Genomic DNA, 20965 nt, shown 5'->3' with positions numbered 1-20965 from the left:
AGACAGGAAAATTGCTTACAGCTCTGACAAGGAACCGCACGCTGCAGAAAACAGCCTTTGGATTGTTGACTCACCAAACTAGCCAGTTCGTGTTAATGCAGCTGTGATACAGGATGGCTTTCCTGCCTCCTAGGTGGCGAGACAAAGGGATGTGAGGAGGGGGCAAAGGGGAACGCAGAAAAATGCCCAGTGCATGCAGACCCGTGGGAACAGCTGTCAAACAGAAATTACTGAGGACACTCGTGAGGGTAACTGGTGGAGATCTTACCAGAGTTTAAACTGGAAAGGGAAGTGGTAAAGTTTTATTTAGGACACCCCAAGGCTGAGCTGAGCATGGTGGAAAGTCCAACTCGACTCTCGAATAGTAAGAGAACAAAGTGTCTGGATACACTTACCATGCTCATTCATCTTGTGCCATATAATTGGGGTTCAAAACTAGGATGGAAAACCTCAAAAAAATTATTAGTGAATGAGGAAGTGGCAAAAGAAAAAAAATTTACTCAACAAAGACAAAAGTTCCTTGGATGCCTAGGATGCACTGGGCACTGTGTTAGGGGTATTGAGCGGACAAGAGTGATCACCAGCTTCCAGTCCAGAGAGGAGGGCAGATGTAGGATAAGGAGAACCAGGATGGACACCGAGCAGCAGGAGTTCCACGTCTTACAAGTTTTGTCCCCGAGGGCCTTTCTGCCTGAGGGTCTCCCTCCGGACGGCCGTCTTCAGTACCACTGCTCTACCTGTGCTTGTGGCTCCCTTATGGAAGTGGGTATTTCTGGGCTCTGCCCTCGGAGAGTCTGGTTTCATCTGCATGGGGAAGGAAATCTGTATTTTGTTCCCCGGGCTCTCCAAGTAATTATGATGAGCTGCGTCTGGAACACTTCCTCTCATAGACTCAGGTTAGAAAGTTGCTAGGAAGTCCATGCTGAAAAGGCATAGTTGAAGACATCCTGCTCTCCTGTAGTAGATCCTGAGTGTCCTCTCCTCTCGAAGCTGACCTAGATGGTATTAGGGTCCCTCCTCTGTGCTACACTAGTGACCTGGGCCCGCTTGCTTTTGCACAGTCTGTTATCATGCTGGCTTATTCTAGATCTCTGCCATTAGGCTCTGAATTCCAACATGGCAGTTGTATCTCACTCACCTCCTTTTCCCTGGTGTGTAGCATAAAGGGTACACAATAAATATCTGTTGCTAAATGAGGGAGCGTTTTTTTGTTTGTTTGTTTTTTGTTTTTTTGAGACAGAGTCTTACTCTGTCGCCCAGGCTAGAGTGCAGTGGCATGATCTCGGCTTACTGCAACCTCAGCCTTCCAGGTTCAAGCGATTCTCCTGCCTCAGCCTCCTGTGTAGCTGGGATTACAGGCACGCACCACCACCCCTGGCTAATTTTTGTATTTTTAGTAGAGAAGGGGTTTTACCATGTTGGTAAGGCTGGTCTTGAACTCCTGACCTCATGATCCGCCCGCCTTGACCTCCCAAAGTGCTAGGATTACAGGTGTGAGCCACTGCACCCAGCCACGTGATGATTTTTATGTATTTCTGAGCCCTGCTCTCTGGGAGAAAACACAGGCAGGGTGACATGGAAGAGGAATATCAAAATAGATATGCCAGGAACCACCATCCCACCGGTGACAGGGGCGCTCACTGCAGCCACTGGTGCAGTCTGGTGCCGTGACAGAGCTGGTATCAGCGCTTTGGCTGCAAGATCTGCTCCAGCTTTCTGGGAGACTCTCTACCCCATTTTCTCAAGCTCACTACACTTTACTTTTGAGTAGGGAATACGAAAAATTAAAACGTATCTCAATGGGACTTGTGGGAAAATGTCCAGGATTCTCAGATATACCTTTAAATGCTTAAAACAAAAAAAATTTTGCTCTCTGAAATGTTACTTTTTTAATAAGGTATGTGGGTTTTTTTTTTTACCCTCCACCGACTGCTTTTAAGAAATGCCCATAATAAAGCCGCACTTTTAGAGACCATGAAATAAATGATGAGGGAGAAATCTTCTCTAATTTGAAGACAGTAAGAAGCAAAATAGAAACATATTCTGAAATTCCGTATGTCCCTTGAAACATTAAAGAAGCAAAATAGTCTTTCTTCCTAATGGTTTCACTTTTTCAAAGTTTTAATCTGTACTTTCACTTAAGAACATGCACGTGCATGCATGGGGGAGTTTAAGGTGAGGAGCGCGGAAAGGCACAAATGGCTGGAAAGGGCACCTGTGAACGAGGTCTGAAGACACGGGGCTTTCTCCTACCCGCTCAGCTTCCAAAATCAGCGAAGCTCTACCGCCCTCTCGTGACACAGTAAGATGCTCCCGAGAGGCACGATCTGCTCAGATTGTAAAACCAAATCCAAAACACACAGTAGCCCACATTGAGATATTACCTGTACAAAGATTAGAATAAGAAATAATCTTGCTTTTTTTTTTTATTCAAAAGGATCACAAGCTTCACATCAATTTGGTTTCAAAAAGACCTCATGTCTTAACATAAGTACAGTGACATTTATTTTGCTATCTGTGACAGTTTCATGTCGAAAAAGCCCAACATAAAAAAACTACCTTCAAAACCCACTGAGATGTTCTCACATAAACTAGGATATTGCACAAACAATAAAGTTCTTTCTTCAGTAGTCAATCTTTTCAATTTCATCCATGTCTTCAGCGTTGAGTTGTTTAATACTGCTGTCTAAAAGAACAAAAGAGAACAGAACCAGTCTTACGTCAGGGTCTAACTGGAACTTCATTCCATCCAGATTTCTGAAGACAGTGATACCTTGTATAGAAAGCCCTGATATAGGAACATAAGGAAGGAAGGGTGTCAAAGTCACTGACCAAGACTAACTCAAACAGCATCAAATGCCACAAACCATGGAATGTATGTATCTAGATACGCTGGGGCAAAGAAGGCCAGAGTGGAAGTGAGGAGAGCCTGGGAGGGACTGAGGCTCTTCTACTGCAGTCACTGCCTGAGACCAGGGCCTTAGGAGCTCACCATAGCAACAGTGGCCTTAACGCATCTTCCTCACCCTGTCCTCCCCAGTTAGCCTAACACAGGGGCACTTAACCTACTTCCCTGAAAGGTCGGTGGATGTGCTACAGTCAGTCTACCAACCTATGAAAATTATATTCCAAATGGCCTGTGTGTGCCTACGTGCACTTCCCTGGGGAGAGCGCTTATTGCTTTCTACAAAGGTTAAGTACCACTGTCCTGGAAGGTGTTCCTCCTCCCCTGCTCCCCAGCCAGATCCATGGGCTGTGGGGCACGGGACAATTTGAGCCATGGGACCTTTGGAGTTTCCATCAGAGAAATCCGCCAGTCCAGAGTTCCAGCAGGCCGTCATCAGAGCCTGCCTTGTTTAGATGGGGGCTGGAGGAAAGGCCGCAGACTTCAGAATTTAGGACTTTCCCGTTTGGGAGGGTGGGAAAGAGGAGGGAAAAAGCATAAGTAAAAGAGAACTGAAGAGAATCTTAAAGGATGTTACTACTTTGCTTAGGGGATTTCTTTATAAGATGTGAAAATCTGCTCCACAATCTGCTCTGCCTTCACAAGATGTGAAATTCTGACTCCAGAATGAGTTATAATATGTAAATCTCAGCTCTATTTTTTTTTTTTTTTTTTTTTTTTTTTCTGAGATGGAGTCTAGGTCTTTTGCCAGGATGGAGTGCAGTTGCATGACCTTAGCTCACTGCAACCTTTGCCTCCCGGGTTCAAGCAATTCTCCTGCCTCAGCCTCCCCAGCAGCTAGGACCACAGGTGCCCACCACCACGCCCAGCTAATTTTTGTATTTTTAGTAGAGATGGGGTTTCACCATGTTGGCCAGGATGGTCCGGATTTCCTGACCTTGCGATCTGACCACCTTGGCCTCCCAAAGTGCAGGGATCACAGGTGTAAGCCACCACACTCAGCCTGAGCTCATATTAATTCTACTTGATCAAAGTAATTTTTAATTACCATATAAGCACTATTTAATCATCTGTCTCATATTAGAACCCTGGTCCTGTGAAGTAGAAGCTTTCCAGTTCATGCATTCTGCTGCTACTACTCTCATGAGCTCTCCAGCACACATCATGGCTGTCAGACCGGCAGGTCTACAGGTCATATTGTGAGGGTGGTGCTACTTACTAAAGTGGTCCTGGATTTTCATGAGCGAGGGCAGCTTATCCACTTCAATCATGTTGAAAGCAAGGCCCTTCTTCCCAAAGCGCCCTGTCCGCCCTATGCGGTGGAGGTAGGTCTCATAGTCTGGCTCCTCTCCTTGTTTTACAGGGAGATCAAAGTTCACAACAATCGTGACCTGCTTCACATCAATCCCTAGAAGAGGAAAAACACCAGAGGGTCCTGCAATGCTTTCCTCAGGACACGGGCCATTCAAATACCATGTTTGCCAAGGGAATTCGTATTTACAGAGAAAATTTAGAAATCCAACCTGGGCTTATGTAATTGAGACAGGTACTTTGGTTAGGAAGTTTGCTTGCATGCTGTGATGCTTGCATGCTGTGATGCTTGCATGCTACATAACAGTGTCCATAGAGAATGCTACAGAAATGTAAATATACACAAGGCGTGTGTGTGTGTGTGTGTGTGTGTGGTGGAGAGGTGCCCTCACCAAGCCCACAGAGCCACCCGCTCATCTCTACTCCTGCTGTACCAAGTCCCCAGCAGGCCCTGTAGTCTCACACCTGCTTACCCATCATGGGGCTCTGGCTCTGCTCCATTTCATGGCTACTGTTCTGGTCAGGTCTTTTCAAGCCCTTACCTCAGCAGTTATAACAACTTCCAGACTGATTTCTCACCACTCTCTTCCCCTACTCCTCTCATCTCTCCTATGATGGTCACCAGAGCAATGTCCAGCACACCTGTGTTCAAAACCCACTGCCCAAATTGTACAGGAAAAGTACAAGCAATTCAAGACCTCAAACCACCTAAAGTCTCATCTCTTTCTCTCTTGACTCACAAATACAACACTCTAGTCAAGGTCTGGCCATTTCCTGAACAAACGTAAATTCTCATTCAACTGAACTGCTACCCTTCCTGCAAAACTTTTCTTTTTCTCTTCTCCTTCTTCTTCTTTTTTTTTTCTTTTTGAGATGGAGTCTCGCTCTGTAACCCAGGTTGGAGTGCAGTGGTACGATCTTGGCTCACTGCAACCTCTGCCTCCCGGGTTCAAGCGATACTCCCATCTCAGCCTCCTGAGTAGCTGGGATTACAGGTGGTCATCACTGTGTCTGGCTAATTTTTGTATTTTTAGTAGAGACGTGGTTTCACCATGTTGGTCAGACTGGTCTTGAACTCCTGACCTTAAGCAATCCACCCGCCTCGGCCTCCCAAAGTGTTGGGATTACAGGCGTGAGCCACCACACCCGCCCTGCAAAACCTTTCAGATTGAAGGCTGCCTCGGAAGACTTCTGCACTTCCCCTCCCCACTGTGCCTTCCTTCTCAACATTAACAAACTGTCCAGGTCAGGATCCTTGTGCTCCTTGCACTGTGCCTTGACCTGGAGCTCTCTGTGCCTTCCTTCCTCTAGGGTCTAGAGTTATGCTGTCCAATATGGTAAATGTTAGCACCATGTGGCTATATTTAAATTAAATAAAATTAAAAATTCAGTTTGTCAATCACACTAGCCACATTTCAAGTGCTCAAGAGCCAATATGGTTAGTGGAAAAATTCAGTTCCTCAATCACACGAACCACATTTCAAGTGCTCAAGAGCCGATATGGCTAGTGGCTACCAACTGAAGAGCACAGAATAGAACATCTCTATCACTGCAGAAAGCTCTACTGAATAGCACCAGTGTAGACAGGTGAGAGTCTAGACTGTGAGCTCCTAAGGGATAGGAACCTCATCCTTTTTTCAGGATACCCTTCCCAAGAGCAGAGCTCAGCATCCACTCCTAGCACGGCAGGTTGTCAGTTCTGTGTGCTAAACTAAGAATTAACCAGGAAATGTGGTTTGAGTATGGAGTCCAAGCAATGATTTAGGAGGGATGAAGAATGTAGGAAGGCCCTTCTCTTGAAAAAACAAAGGATTTTTTTTTTCACCAGTAGTCAACACTTTTAAAATCAGAAACTCCACAGAGATGCTCAACATTATTAGTTATCAGAGAAATGCAACTTAAAACCACAATAAGATCCCAGTATACATCTACTAGAGTGGTTAAAATTAAGAGTGACGTTAGCAATTGCTGGCAACTGGAAGAGTTTTACAGCTTCTTATAAAGCTAAATGTATACTTATCACAGGACCCAACAATCCCACTCCTAGATATTTACCCAAGAGAAATGAAAGCATATCTCTAAAGACCTACACATGAATTTTTATTACTGCCTTGTTAAGTATAGCCCCAAACTGAAAGCAATCCAAATGTCCATCAACTGGTGAACAGATGAACTATCAATAGAATACTATCAGTAATTAAAAGGAAATGAACTGCTGGTGCATGTAATACTACTAATGAAATTCATTAGTATTATTATGAGCATTATGTCAGGTGGAAGAAGTTACACAAACGCTATATACAGTATGATTTGATTCTGTGTCTCCAAAAATATGGAGACAGAAATCTGATCAGTAGTTGCCAGGGGCCATGGGATGGGAAGGGAGACTGGCTGAAAGGAGTGTGAGGAAACTGGGGAGATGGAGATGCTCTATATTTTGATGACAGTGATAGCTGCATGATTGCATGTTTGTCGAAACTCACGAAACTGTACACTTAAAAAGAATGCATTTTATCATATGCAAGTTAGAACTCAAGACCTGACTCAAAACACACACCTCGGGCGCAAACATTGGTTGTTATGAGAACCTTCTCTTTCCCATCCCGAAACCTCTGAATGATGGAAGCTCGCTGCTCCACGGTCAGTTCCCCGCTCAACAAAGACACCTGGTGGCCATCCTGTATCATCTCCACGGTCAACCACTTAGCGTTTCGACGAGTCTATGTAAAAAAGCAAAACCCACCACAGCACCCCAAGATTAAGCAGAGCAGCCTAGCTGTGCTTGTGACACCTTGCATGCAGGGCGGGGGTAGGAGAGGGTTGCAGAGGAGTTTAGTTTCACCTCTCCCTCAGTCCTCGAGGGCCTTAAAATGTGGCATGGCATCCTCCCTCCGTCTGTGCTTCTAAGACTCACATTCTCTCCACCAGTCAGACCTCTGGCTTTCTCACCCACGAAACGGAGATAAATGTGCTACACCTACCTCACATGTGCTATGATGACAAAATGATATCATGTAACAATGGCAACAACAGACACTCTAAGAGTGCTTGTTTCCCATGTGCCAGACATCTGGCTGAAATCTTTACGTGCATTACTGTGAGGGTCATGTGTTTTCACAACAAATTAATGAAGTAGCAATCTAGTTTCATTTAAAAAATTAAAAACAGGCCAGGTGCAGTGGCTCACACCTGTAATCCCAGCACTTTGGGAGGCCGAGGCGGGTGGATCACCCGAGGTCGGAAGTTCGAGACCAGCCTGGCCAGCATGGTGAAACCCCGTCTACACTACAAAAAATACAAAAATTAGCCAGGTGTGGTGGCAGGCACCTGTAAGCTCAGCTATTTGGGAAGTTGAGGCAGGAGAATCGCTTGAACCCAGGGGGCGAAGATTGCAGTGAGCTGAGATCGCGCCATCGCACTCCAGCCTGGGCAGCAGAGTGAGACTCCATCACAAATAAATAAATAAATAAATAAATAAATAAATAAATAAAATGCAAACAGACAAAACTCTCAAAGCTTAAAAATGTTATGTAACTTGTCTAAGGTTGCATGGTTAGCCAGTGGCAGAGCTTTCTTTTATTCTACAAATATGTTTTTGGTGCTGTCCACGTGCCAGACAGGTGCTGGCCTAGCGCAGTGGATATGGGAGTGAATGAGAGAGAGGAGACCCTGCTCTCATGAAGCTTAGGGTGTTTACGGGGTAGTGAGAAAATAAAACACACAAACATGAGAATGTCAGAAAGCAAAAAGCAAACCTAAAAATGGGGTGCTGTTAATGATGAATAACATCCTTCACCTGATAAAGGGTGTCTGTACAAGGTACAATAAACATAAACTGAAATGGGGAAGTGTCAGAAGCAGTCCCTCTGAAAGAAGGCCCTGTGTTTAACATCACTTTGAAGATCCTATTCCATTAACCTTTTTACGTTTCACCCATAAAATACAGGTAATTTCTATTTAGAGCTGTTCTGAAGATTAAACTGGAGACACACAAGAAGTGCTGAACATGGCGCCTGGCTATAGGGCACTTATTATCGTCCCCCACCTCTGCCTGTAGGCATATCTGGGCACGATGAAGACACACCCACAGAGTGTACCTGGCAGAAGATGATGGCCTGGCCAATAGTGATGCTGCCATAAATGTTGCACAGAGCTTGGTATTTGTCTTTCCTGTGCTCACACAACACGTAATATTGCCGGATGTTGTTCAGGGTAAGCTCCTCTTTGCGTAACTTGATAACATTAGGGTCAGGGATGATTCGTTCAGCAAAGTGCCACACGGAGTCCTCAAAGGTTGCTGAAAAGAGGAGCATTTGGCATTCGGAGGGTAGAGCTCTGTGACAGAGGAGAGAAGGCTGTCACCCAGCTGCCATCCCGTCACTCTTCTTCAAGCACTTCATGCCACTGCCATCAGCCGCTGCACACACCCCTGTTCCACGTGAGGTGCTGCCTGCAACGACCAGCTGTATCTCCAGGCAGATAGCCAAGGTCCTGCCCCTCCTTGCCACCAAGAATTTAGAAAAGTATATAAACAGAATGTGGAGCTTAGGGCAAAGTTTAGGTATATATTCTGGAGGGTCTGAGGTTTCTCATGCCAATTTCCTCTTTAGGAGAGACAGACTCACGCAGTTACAAGAGGGGTAGACTAGATGCTCTTTATAATTATAATCTCACACAAAGGTAAATGGAGACGAAGAAACAGAGCCAGTTATTTGACAGCAGGCATTATATATTATACATCTTGGGAGGGAAAGAACAGCCACAACTAACTTGATTCAGAATGGGAAGAACTAGATACAAATTAAAGGGGAGCAACAGGGGAAAATACAGTGACTAAAATGTACCCATTCTGAACACAGAATGAATACAGGGCTGATGCACATAAAGTTAAAGAACAGGTGAAATCAATTTGTGGAGTTGGCAGTTAGGATAGAGGCTAATCTTTACTTGGGTAAAGAGAGGGACCAGTGAGCAGAAAGGGGTTATTAAGGAAATTCTAGGGTGCTGGTAAAATTGTATTCCTTCATCTGGGCTGCTGTTATAAGAGCATGACTTCTTGTGATAAATCACTCAATGGTACACTTATCATGTATTTCTCTGTATATACTTCATACATCAATAAAAAGTTAACATTTTAAAACAAAATAAACGAGAGAGACCTGAGGGAAATCAGCTCTTTTGAGAGGCAGACGGAGCACTTTGAAGAATAAACTGTTAGTGCTAAAAGGGAGTGAAAGAGACCATATAGTCCAGTGATTCTCTAACTCAATTTTAAGCCTAGGGTCTCGATCATCAAGTAACAATCCGATAGACCTCTGGTCAATTATGTGAGACTATCTACCTGTGTTATCGTCTCAGCTGCCCACATCCCACTAATGTGATCATAAAGAGATAAAAAGAATCCACGAAAAACATGGAGAATGGGAGAAGAGAAACTGGTTGGATAGGTTATCTAAATACATTTTTGGAAGATGGAAGGGGTGGTAAATTAGAAAGTGGATGAAGCTATACCATGAGCACTGCAGAACAGAATGTTGATGAAGACGCAGCTAACTGTTCCCTCAGGACCACTGAGAGGTCTAGGATCTGTGAGCTCCAGGAACCAGAGAATCAGGGGGAAAGAACTGAAAACAGGGCATATATTAGAAAACATGAGGAAATCTCTGCATTCCACATGCTAGGGCCTCTTGGCCACCTGCTGGGTCACAATCGTGCATCTGGAGAAAGATTGCACAAGGATTTATATCCTAAGGCTTGGGCCATGTTACTGGGATAAATATTGTGGAGAAGTAGTCTAGTTTGAAGCTTAGTGAAAGTTTAAGAGTTTGGATTGTTATTCACAAAGAAAAAATGTATACAAATTATATAACGCAAGAAAATCATGGGATATTCTGTAGAACACACTGGATGAAGACTTAGTATGAAAAAAGAATGTAAAATATCTCATTAATAATTTTTATATAGATTACTTGTTGAAAGGATATTTTGGTGCAATAGGTTAAATAATATATATATTTATTAATTTCACGTCTTTCTTTTTGGATGTGGCTATTAGAAAATTTAAAATTATACATGTGGTTTGCATTAAGTTTCTGTTGGACATCACTGGTGTAACTTGTTTTAAGCAAAAGGAAGGAAGACTATAACAATGGAGGGCTGATCAACCAACATAAATGCTGTATCTAATTATTACTTAATATTCTCTTGAGTATAAAATAAAGGAGACTTTCTTAGAAAGCCCTTTTTGGGGCCAGGCATGGTGGCTCACACCTGTAATCCCAGCACTTTGGGAGGCTGAGGTGGGTGGATCACTTGAGGTCAGGAACTCGAGACCTGGCCTTGAACTTAATGTCATCCTGATCTCCAGGCTTTTGTTTATTACCTTTTTTTGGGTCATAAACAAACTGGCCAACATGGAGAAACCCCATCTTTACTAAAAGTACAAAAATTAGCTGGGTGTGGTGGCACGTGCCTGTAATCCCAGCTTTTTACTCTTGAGGCTAAGGCAGGAGAATTGCTTGAACCTGCGAGGCAAAGGTTTCGGTGAGCCAAGGTGGCACCACTGCACTCCAGCCTGGGCATCAGAGTGAGACTCCGTCTCAAAAAAAAAAAAAGAAGAAAAAAAAGAAACAAAGAAAGCCCTTTTTCACTACTAAATATTTCCTGGAGTTTTGAATTTTTCATTTGCTGTTATATAAAACAAACCAACTTATTGGTAAGAGGATGACAAGGAGGGAACCTCCTTTGATCTCTGCTCAAAATTATTTTAAATAGGAAGGCTGAGGCAGAAAACATGTATAAGGGACAGGTGGATCCCTCTACTTTAGGTAGATAGGCCTGTGGAAGTAGGAGATTAGATGTTTATTCTGTGCAGAAATTCCAGATTTGGGGATACAAGCCTTAGTAGAAAGTGGGGGCAAAACATATGGCTGAAAAGAGAAGATCAAGTGAAAATATGTAAATTAAATAGGACGGCCCTCTCAGCCTGTTCCCCCGCCTTGCTCCCAGAATGTCAGCAACCAAGGGTCTATCCCCCAGATAAGAGAACAAAGACATTACATAGTCCTAAAGACCTCCAGATGACAATTAACACACAGTGGGCTTCCCAAGTTACAGCCCCAGCCATGCACACAGAGCTGTCCACTGGAATTTTAGCTTCTCACCCTAGATCGTGAAAGACATCTAAGTGTCACCGCATATGAAGAGGAACATTCTGCTGTGAAAGAGGCTATAGGAAAGAAAAAGGAAACCTGGATAATTCAGAGACAACGTTAAAACAGAAAAAAAATTTAAAATACTAGAATTAATGTTCTCAGAGAGACAACGGAAGATACTGCATGTGTAACGCAAGAAGAGGAAGCTATATGAAAAAATCAGAGAATACCACTAGTGTGATTGAGACAGACACAGAATGCTCAATGACTGTGTTATTTTAATGACAAATGGAAGGAAACAAACAACAAAATAATAGCCCTGTGTATGATTATTTCTTCTATTTTATATCGTTATTTTTTTGGATTGTTATGATTGTGTCCCAGATGGGCTCTCTAAAAAGTTGGTCACTCTAGGGAAAGAGATGACTTAAGAAATGTTCCCAGAACTGGCAGGCCCAGGTTTTGAGAATGAAAGGGTGCAGTATGTGTCTAGTATGATGAATGGAAAAAGACCTGAACCAAAGTATGATATTGAAAACTTTCAGAATACCATAAAGAAAGAAGACCGCAAATGCTTCTAGTGAGAGAGAGAAAAAAAAAAGGTCATAAATAAAAGCTTGGAGATCAGGGTGACATTAAACTTTTCAGTAACAACGGTAGAAGCTGAGGATATTAATTATATATTATAATTATTTTTTAAAACTTTTCTGTTTTGAACATTCCTCTGAATTTAGAGAGAGAATGACATAGGATTCCTATCTAGGCAAACTATTAGCCAAAAGATCAAATTTACCGGTATACTAAGGACATTTTCAGACATGTAAGAGCTGAAAAATAAATCTTTTTTACATTATTTTTCAGGAAGGCACTAGAAAATATACTCCAGCATACTGAGGAAGTACTCCAAAAGAAACGACCCAAGATACAGGAGATTTAAAACTTAAGTGAGCAAAGGAAAGACCCCATGATGACAGCTGTATAGCAGATCCACCAGACTGAAGCTGGAGAGAGGGAGCTTGGAATGTCGGCAGGAAAAAAGAGAAATGGATGGATTTTCTTTTGTTGTTGTTGTTTGAGATGGAGTCTCCCTCTGTCGCCCAGGCTGGAGTGCAGTGGCGCGATCTCCGTTTAGTGCAAGCTCCGCCTCCCGGGTTCACGCCATTCTCCTGCCTCAGCCTCCTGAGGAGCTGGGACTACAGGCGCCCGCCACCATGCCCCGCTAATTTTTTTGTATTTTTAGTAGAGACGGGGTTTCACCATGTTAGCCAGGATGGTCTCCATCTCCTAGCCTTGTGATCCACCTGCCTCGGCCTCCCAAAGTGTTGGGATTACAGGTGTGAGCCACCGTGCCCAGCCGAGAAATGGATGGATTTTTAAATTTTATTTTACTATTTGGAGATATCACAGACATATGACACATACGACAGAATAGCTAAGGGAAAATTAAAGATCCTTACACAATGATACTAACTAAATGAAAAAAAAAAGTAAAAGCAATGATTACTTCTAGAAGAAAAAGCTTTACAAGAAAAGCAGCCCTTTATATTAGTGGTATCTGTATCTGCGGGCTCTACATCTGTGGATTCAAACAACTGTGGATCAAAAATATTTGGAAAAAAATTGTGCTCGTACTGAATGTATACAGACTTTTTTCTTGTCATTATAAATAATCTAGAAATGATTTAAAGTACACAAGAGGATAAGTTATATGCAAATACTGTAACATTTTACGTCAGGGACTTGAACATCCACAGATTTTGGTATGTGCAGGGGGTCCAGGAACCAATCCCTTGTGGATACAGAGGGGCAACTGTAATTATAATAATATGCTGTTTGGCTCAGCAGTGAACAATCCTTACACTGTCACATGATATCAATACTGACAGTTAATGTGACCTAATTCATGGCATAATTACAGAGAGGTGATGGGGGGATAGGAAAGGTAGAATGGGTGGTGTTTTCAAAGACCTCAATTCCCACTTCCTATAATGGGAAATTAGTTGACAATGACTATACATCAGGAAACAGCAGTATGAAAATATTATTTAAAGGTATGAAGGTTAATATCAGAAAAGAAGTATTCTCTTCAGGTTGGAGCAAGGGGTTACTGTTTTTCATTACAAGTCTTTCAATACTAATTGAATTTAACATTGAGTATGTAATACTTCATTAAAAAATACGCGACACAGATTCCTAAATCCCACTTACAGAAACTCTCATTCAGTAAGTCTGAGGCTGGGTCCGGTAATCTGTAGTTTTAAATCTCTCAGGTGGTCCTGATAGAGAGGCCTAGGAAAACGACACGGCTTTTTATAAATTAAGAGGGAAAGTCAGGACTAGATTACCAGCCTCCTGATCCCACATTACTGTGTCCTCTACTCTATCTCAATTATCCATTGTATTCTCACCAGGCTTTAACAGATCCTCTGCAGAATTCTGGCCAAAATATAGAACATATTGGCAAATTTGGTGCAGATGCACTATATATTAATAGAGTCCATCTGTAAGCTGTGTTGCAAAAGTAAAGCACTCAGGCAAGATTGCAAACTGATGAAGCTGGAAAACTATAGCAGTCTGAGGGACTCTTGAACTGGTGAAAATAATGTAAAAACCCAAATTTATTTTAGAGGTGAAGGTGGTGAGGAGTTAAGCAATAAAGAGATAATGTGGAGGAGTAAACAAATGAAATTCCCCGTCTGGACAGAAGGCTGAGGAAGAGAGGAGGACTCTGAAGATTACCTTTGAATACGAATACTATGATCTGAGAATCCTTGAGTGTCAATCATCACATCTGCTTCATCCAGGACAAACACACGAATCTTAGTCAAATCAATCAATTTTAGTTTAAAACACCAATCTAGGACAGTCCCAGGAGTGCCAATTATAATCTGTTTAGTGATGTCGGTGCCTCTGGGAACTGGGGAGAAAAGGGTTTTAAGCACTCCTTCAGATGCAAACAACTCCAACAGGTCACAGTTCAGGGCAGTGCAACATAAAGCTCATAAGCAAAAACACAGTTTGCAATAATTTTCCAAGTGGAAGCCCTGAGGGTCACTGTGGTTTTTGATTCTGCAGAATTTTTAGGATAAATTTCTGACTTTATCTTAACTTTAACTGTGAAAAATGGCACTTCCCCAAACAGAAAACAACCAAAATGTCCATCAATAGGTTACATTAAATACATCATGAAATATTGGGCAGCTAGTCAAAGGAACAAACAGTATGAAAAAAAGTGCTCCCATTTTTGTAAACGCTCAATGAAAACAAATATAAATATGGGCATTTGTATGTGCTTGTATGAGCTCAAAAAAAAAAAAAGCAAAAAACAAAGGCTTGCCTGTTTACTATGTGATCTTTGGGATTACGTTTTTGGAGGGCAATGAAGAACAATTTTCACTTCTATCTTTTCATCTTTTTGCCTTTTAAAGCTTTTTTCCCTATGATAAGCTTATAATAGTTTAATGAAAAATCCCAAAATAAAAGCTGTCCTGCACAAAACCACCAAGTCTCAAAGTAAGGACTATACAAAGGCATCCTCTTGCAGGATGTGGGAATGATGTGGCTAACATTTAGTGGGTCCTTACTACGCGACAGGCATCGTGTACAATGCTTTACCAACATTATCTCAATTCTGATAACAACTCTACGACATGAGTGCTATTATTTCCCCCATTCAGAGATGAGAATGCCAAGAAGTTATATAAAATGCTTATTAGCGGTGAAGCCAGGATTTGAAAAATCAGCCAGGACTGGCTTACTGGTACATACTTCGATTCCCTCGAATGGCATACATCACTTGAACATCCACACAGAATTTTCCCATCTGCTCAACCACACGGCCAGTTTGCAGAGCCAGTTCATAAGTAGGAGCTAGGCAGAGGCACTGTGGGATAGAGAGAGAAGAAGGGAGGAGAAAGGTTCTTAAAAGCATCTTTCAAATGTCAACTACAAGAAAAATTTGTACAGGGAGAGACACAGAAAGGAAATTGAAGGTTTTCGTTGAATGAAATATTTTTAATTGGATACAGTTTAATAGTTGACAGAATTGAGGTGAACGTTGAGTATGAGAAGAGGAAGGGGCTGAGGAATGGAGAAACAGCTACCTTTTACATATTCCTCTCTAAATGGTTATATAGAATCACAAGTTACTAGTCACCCTTTTTGGGGTGGGGGAGGCATAGGAGGGGGAAGAGTGAGATGTAGGGAAGCTGGGAATCAATGAATGCAAGGCAAATTACAGTTTGAGTTCTATCCCATAGCTCTCATTTGCTATTAAAAGTCTGTCTATTTTTGAGGCTGAGCGCAGTGGCTCACACCTGTAATCCCAGCACTTTGGGAGGCTGAGGTGGGCGGATCCTGAAGTCAGGAGTTCGAGACTAGCCTGGCCAAAACGGCAAAACCCCATCTCTACTGAAAATACAACAAAATTAGCCAGGTGTGATGGCGGGTGCCTGTAATCCCAGCTACTTGGGAGGCTGAGGTAGGAGAATCACTCGAACCCAGGAGGCAGAGGTTGCAGTGAGCCAAGATTGTACCACCGCACTCCAGCCTGGGTAACAGAGTGAGACTCCATGTCAAAAAAAAAAAAAAAAAAAAAAAAAAAAAAAGACTGCCTATTTCGGGAACACTCCTTGCTTGATCCAATCTGTTTATATTATCTATATCTTTATAACACATGATACGATATATATAACATAATATAATATATAATGGGCAAAATATTCCCCCAAACTCTGTTATTCCATACTTCATAAAAATGATGGTTGCTGATGAATAAAGATGCTGATGGAAAAAACCTGTGATATCTAATGCACTTACATGGGTCAATTAGGAATCTGTGAGAGGGAAACATAGCCAAAGTGCTAAAAATACCTTTCACATACATTTTTCAAAATGTGCTCAGGCATAACTTATCCTACATGATTTTTATTGATAATATCAAACCCTAAGCATAAATTTCACTGAACTTGTCTAAATGCGTAAGATTTCCTCTGCCTTACCTATAGCTGACCTGGCTGATCAGAGTGGAAGCTAACTGACAGCGCCTTGGTGTCCCCACAGCACTTAATGCATATGGGTACTCAGCTTGTCAAGCAAATAGGGAGAGACGACCAGATACTTTTCATGAGAGGAAACTACACTAGGAGAATGGTACACCGGGTACCAGTGCCAGTCTTGACTCAGCCAGTCTCTGGGGACCTCAAAAAAGACACTTCCCTCTCCAAGCATCAGCGTCCTCCTCTGCTAAAGTGAGGTGGACTACATGACCTTCTGGTCCTGCAGCTAGATGGCTGTAATTATTGCATGCTTAACTTATGCCAGGCACTGTGCTAAAAATGTAAATTACTTCATTAAATCCACATGATGACTTTATTCAATGTTTAATGAGTGGTTTCTACAAGCTAGGCGCTGTGCTAGGTATTAGGATTTAAGGGTGAACAGATCAACTATGATACATTCCTTTACAGATAAGGATTAACAGACTGAGATTTATTAACTTGCCTAAGACATTTAGTTAGTAAGTGGGAGGTTGGATTCAAACTACTCAAGACGATAAAGCCTGTCCTCTCCATCACTGTCCCATACTGCTGCCCGATGCTCTATGATTTTATAAAAAACATGTCTTTTCTAAATATTTTATCACCGTAGTAACCATATTATTGCACAGGAATATCACCTATTACTAAATTAGCACTGGTAGTGCAAGCATTCCCAGTGTTCCCTCAGCCTTGCCTTACCTGTGGGAACAATTCCAAGGCATTAACTCTGCTTAACATTGCCAACACAAATGCCGCGGTCTTTCCTGTTCCAGACTGGCTCTGTGCTATGAGGTTTTGGGGTCTGCAGAAAACAGAAGACCACTGGGCTAAACTGAATACAAGAGAGTGGACATAAACTGAAAATAAGACACTAAACATAACCAAGTTAGAATACCACTACCCTGGAAACTCACGGATGTGCCAGCATCATAGGGAGAGCCATCTCTTGGATTTTGGATGGCCTATTAAATCCCATTGCATAGATTCCTTTTAGTAACTCTTCCTTTCTGTCAAAAAAAAAAAAAAAAAAAAAAAACAAAAAAAGCTTATAGTTGGTCAGTAGCATCAGAAATACATACCTGAAAGGTGCATTTCTAAATTAAGTCACTTTGCCGCTGAGCTTTAAAACTAGTATTTGGAGATAGATCATTCATACCTCAACTTCCAAACATAAACAATCACACCTGTAGAGCTGGACCACTAAAATAATAAGCTATGCCATAAGTCTAGGCGAAGGACAGTGGTAAAGACCTTAAGCCAAACCTTCTGCTGAATGAAGCAAAAGAGGAAAAACTCATTGGATGAAAAGAATATATCCATTTGCCGAGAGAGTTATATTTTCTGCCTAAGCAGAAAACTAAGTGACATTTACTGTTTAGTTCCTTTTCACGAATGATATTGATATTTTTGACAGTAATTTTCAGAAAAGACAAATTTTTATTTAGGTGATTCTTAGATTAGTTCTTTCTAGGAGTAGAAGACACAATATTACTTTATCCTTCTGAGGCAATGTTTCAAAATGCAGCTTTCCTGAGGGTCTTAAGAAAAATGACAAAATGACGATAAATCAAATGGACTAGAACACTTCAACTTTTAATGACATGCACATTTGTGTGTGCTTAATTGGTAGAGGGCTGGCAGCCCGCCTTAAATCATGGGTAGGCTTTCTACCACTTAGAAAACTTCTGGGAACTAGGATTTTGGATTTTTACCCTTTACATAAGTAGGTTTCAGCGCTTTTCTTTCTGTTAAAATACATTTTTTAGCGTCAAATGATAAATCCCTAAGGAATGCAAACCCATTTGTGAAAGTTATTCAGTTTAATACCATTTGAAACAAAATATAATCAGGAAAGTAAAAGCTTATAACTTATCTACAGTGGGTGAAGTAGGATGTCTGGGTCATTAGAATCTGGGTTCTGATACGGAGAGGGGCAATCTGGCAGTGCTTAGCTTAGCTATCTATCCCAGGATGAAAATATCTTACTATCAAAAATGTTCTCAATTCACCAGGCAACTTGGGTATCCTAATGTTCTTCTTTAGAACATCCTTTCTTCTTCTTCTTTTTTTTTTTTTTTTTTTTTTTTTTTTTTTTGAGACAGTGTCTCGCTCTGTCACCCAGGCTGGAGTGCAATGGTGTGATCTCGGCTTGCTGCAACCTCAGCCTCCTGGGTTCAAGCGATTCTCCTGCTTCAGCTTCCTGCCTAGCTGGGATTACAGGTGCGCGCCACCATGCTCGGCTAATTTTTGTATTTTTAGTAGACACAGGGTTTCTCCATGTCAGCCAGGCTGGTCTCAAGCTCCTGACCCTCGGGTGATCCGCCCTCCTCAGCCTCCCAAGTGTTGGGATTTTAGGCATAAGCCACTGCACCCGGTCTGAGCTATATTTTGATTGCATAGAAATGTACAAATCTCACTTTAATACTGAATATTAAAACAAAAATTAACCAGGCATGGTGGTGCATGCCTGTAGTCCCGGCTACTCGGGAGGCTGAGGCAGGAGAATCGTTTGAACCTGTCAGGCGGAGGTGCAGTGAGCCGAGATCATGTCACTGCACTCCAGCCTGGGCGACAGAGTGAGACTCTGTCTCAAAAAACAAAAACAAAATATTCAGTATCAGAAAACAAAGAGGAGATCCTGATGGTTTTTATTATAAGCAGATTCGTTTGTTCTGTGCTTTTCAGTATTTTTCCCATATTAAAAGAGTAAAAATACTCACAGCCGCAGCTCTTCAAATGTCTTTACTGAGTAAAGTGGAGAGCTGGGATCCTTCTGTAAAACTTCCACATGGTGACTGGATTCTACTAAGGACTGACGGATTAACTTGTTTAAGAGTGAATTAGCTGCCAAATCCACTAGAAAAGCAAAAATAAAAAAGAGGACATCAAGCGTCCTGAATGACAACAAATAAGTTGCTCTTGCTCTTTCAGCGGTTGCATACCAAGCAATCGCACCTACGCTCATTTTTCCTCTAAAAGAAGGTTCCAGAAAGAATGATATAGCACTGAGAATCCGTTCTTTATGAGGATTCAGTTTCTTATGCTCTGTTACTTCACCATCCTCTAACTTCAAAGTAGCCTATGGCCATCTCCATGAGACCAAATCCTTGACAGCTGGAAATTCTGAACCCAATCCCTGCATATTCCATTTCAACTTCCTATAAATAAATATACCTTCCTCCTAATTTAGTGTGTCTCCTGACAGTCACTATAAGAAAACAGGAGCAAAGACAGGCCTTTTCCAATTGAGATAATATTATTCACTCACACTATTAAAGTTATAAATGAAAACAGAATGCCAGTAGATACATGCAAATGAATTCATCTCCTACCTACATCATCTTCATCATCTTCTTTGATGTTATTAATAGAACCATCTGGAAAGGATGGAGGAGAAACAATACAAGTAAAGACAAATGCTGAGCAGAAATGTAAAGCATACTATTCGTTTTCTTCCTGACTCTTCAGTGTCTACTGGCAAGAAGAGCCATTTCATGGAGGAGTGGACGAAATGATTGGGAAGGTAATGGAGAGTGTTGCATGTCACACTGAAGAACTCGTCGTATCTCACTTGGCAGGGACGGGATGAAAGCAAAGCAATGCTTTTTAATCACTGAGGTTGCTCTGCTTTGCCCTAACAGCACTCACCTATGTTTCGGACTGTAGTACTCTTGACACCCCGAAGGTTCTTCAGGGGGTGGTTGAGGTTTGAAAACTATTGAGAGACACAAATTTCAACCAATATTAGGATGCAAGCCCTAAGCAGCCCAGTGCTTCCCTACCACAGGGGCTGGGAGGGATTCAGGGAAGGACACCCGGGTATTGTTTCCTTTGCAATATTAGGTAGCAGCAGATTGCTTTCGAAGTTAGGTTTCCTGTATGAATCATCCTAAAATTGGAGATTTTCTGTATTCCCTGTACATGAAGTTTCTCTTTCCTAGGCCTCTAGTTCACAGTTGGGCAGTACTTGGGCTCACGGCACCAACAAAGGGAGGAGGGCTAGGAAAGTGCGCTGGCAAATGGATGGAAGCAAGCTGAGGCTTAATGAGCAAACGGGCAGAGTAGAAAACTCGGGGTCCAGCTAGGACTATCAGAGCTGCGTTCCCACGCTGGATTTCCAGAGGTAGTCATTTTTGCCCTTTCTAACCAAAGGTCTTGCACCTCGCGGGGGTGGGGACGGGGTCTCCCTCTGTGGCCCTCTTCCAAACCCTTCCCGCATCTCCCCTCCAGCATCTGACGCCCCGCTTCGAACGCTCGCGGGCTCTCCCTCCCCTCCCGGCCGATCTCCCTCTGCGAGTGGGAGCTCCACCCCCGCGGCTGTGCACCCCCCGACTCGGTGGCGGTTACGTGGCTGTTCAGCCGCTCGCTCTCCGCCGCCCCTGCGTCGCCTCCCCACAGTAACGACGCCATGGCTGCGATCGCTGCTCCCGCCCCCAGCACGTGCTTCCACCACAGGCGCGAGGCGGTGCTGGCCCTATCCGCTGGCCAATGGGCTTCCTCAGGGGGGCACGCGTCCGCGCCCGCGACCACCGCGGTGCGGCGCGCAGGCGCTGGAG

At 42.7% G+C, this 20965-nt stretch overlaps 1 protein-coding gene across 2 annotated transcripts in view; it reads right to left on the bottom strand.

The window, feature by feature from the left end:
* Positions 1-2395: 2395 nt before the first annotated feature.
* The window catches only part of DDX25 (DEAD-box helicase 25), a 33704-nt gene continuing 15134 nt past the window's right edge, over positions 2396-20965 (bottom strand). The window contains exons 1-12 of one of the 2 annotated variants that reach the window (XM_017892324.1): positions 20757-20963; positions 20058-20124; positions 19742-19786; positions 19130-19265; positions 17324-17416; positions 17109-17211; positions 15139-15253; positions 14110-14287; positions 8314-8551; positions 6774-6936; positions 4125-4313; positions 2396-2686 (exon numbers count right to left, since the gene is read on the bottom strand). In XM_017892324.1, coding sequence (XP_017747813.1) covers positions 2625-2686; positions 4125-4313; positions 6774-6936; positions 8314-8551; positions 14110-14287; positions 15139-15253; positions 17109-17211; positions 17324-17416; positions 19130-19265; positions 19742-19786; positions 20058-20124; positions 20757-20819 — 1452 coding nt within the window. In that variant the 5' untranslated portion in view covers positions 20820-20963 and the 3' untranslated portion in view covers positions 2396-2624. Of the gene's footprint in view, positions 2687-4124; positions 4314-6773; positions 6937-8313; positions 8552-14109; positions 14288-15138; positions 15254-17108; positions 17212-17323; positions 17417-19129; positions 19266-19741; positions 19787-20057; positions 20125-20756; positions 20964-20965 lie in introns of those variants that run through there. The other variant, XM_017892325.1, reaches the window with a different exon arrangement.

Source organism: Rhinopithecus bieti, unplaced genomic scaffold (genome assembly GCF_001698545.2).
Source record: "Rhinopithecus bieti isolate Rb0 unplaced genomic scaffold, ASM169854v2 scaffold_20150, whole genome shotgun sequence".
NCBI classification, from domain to species: domain Eukaryota; kingdom Metazoa; phylum Chordata; class Mammalia; order Primates; family Cercopithecidae; genus Rhinopithecus; species Rhinopithecus bieti.
The sequence above is the reverse complement of the archived record's forward strand: the minus strand, read 5'-3'. Positions and strand labels throughout refer to the sequence as shown.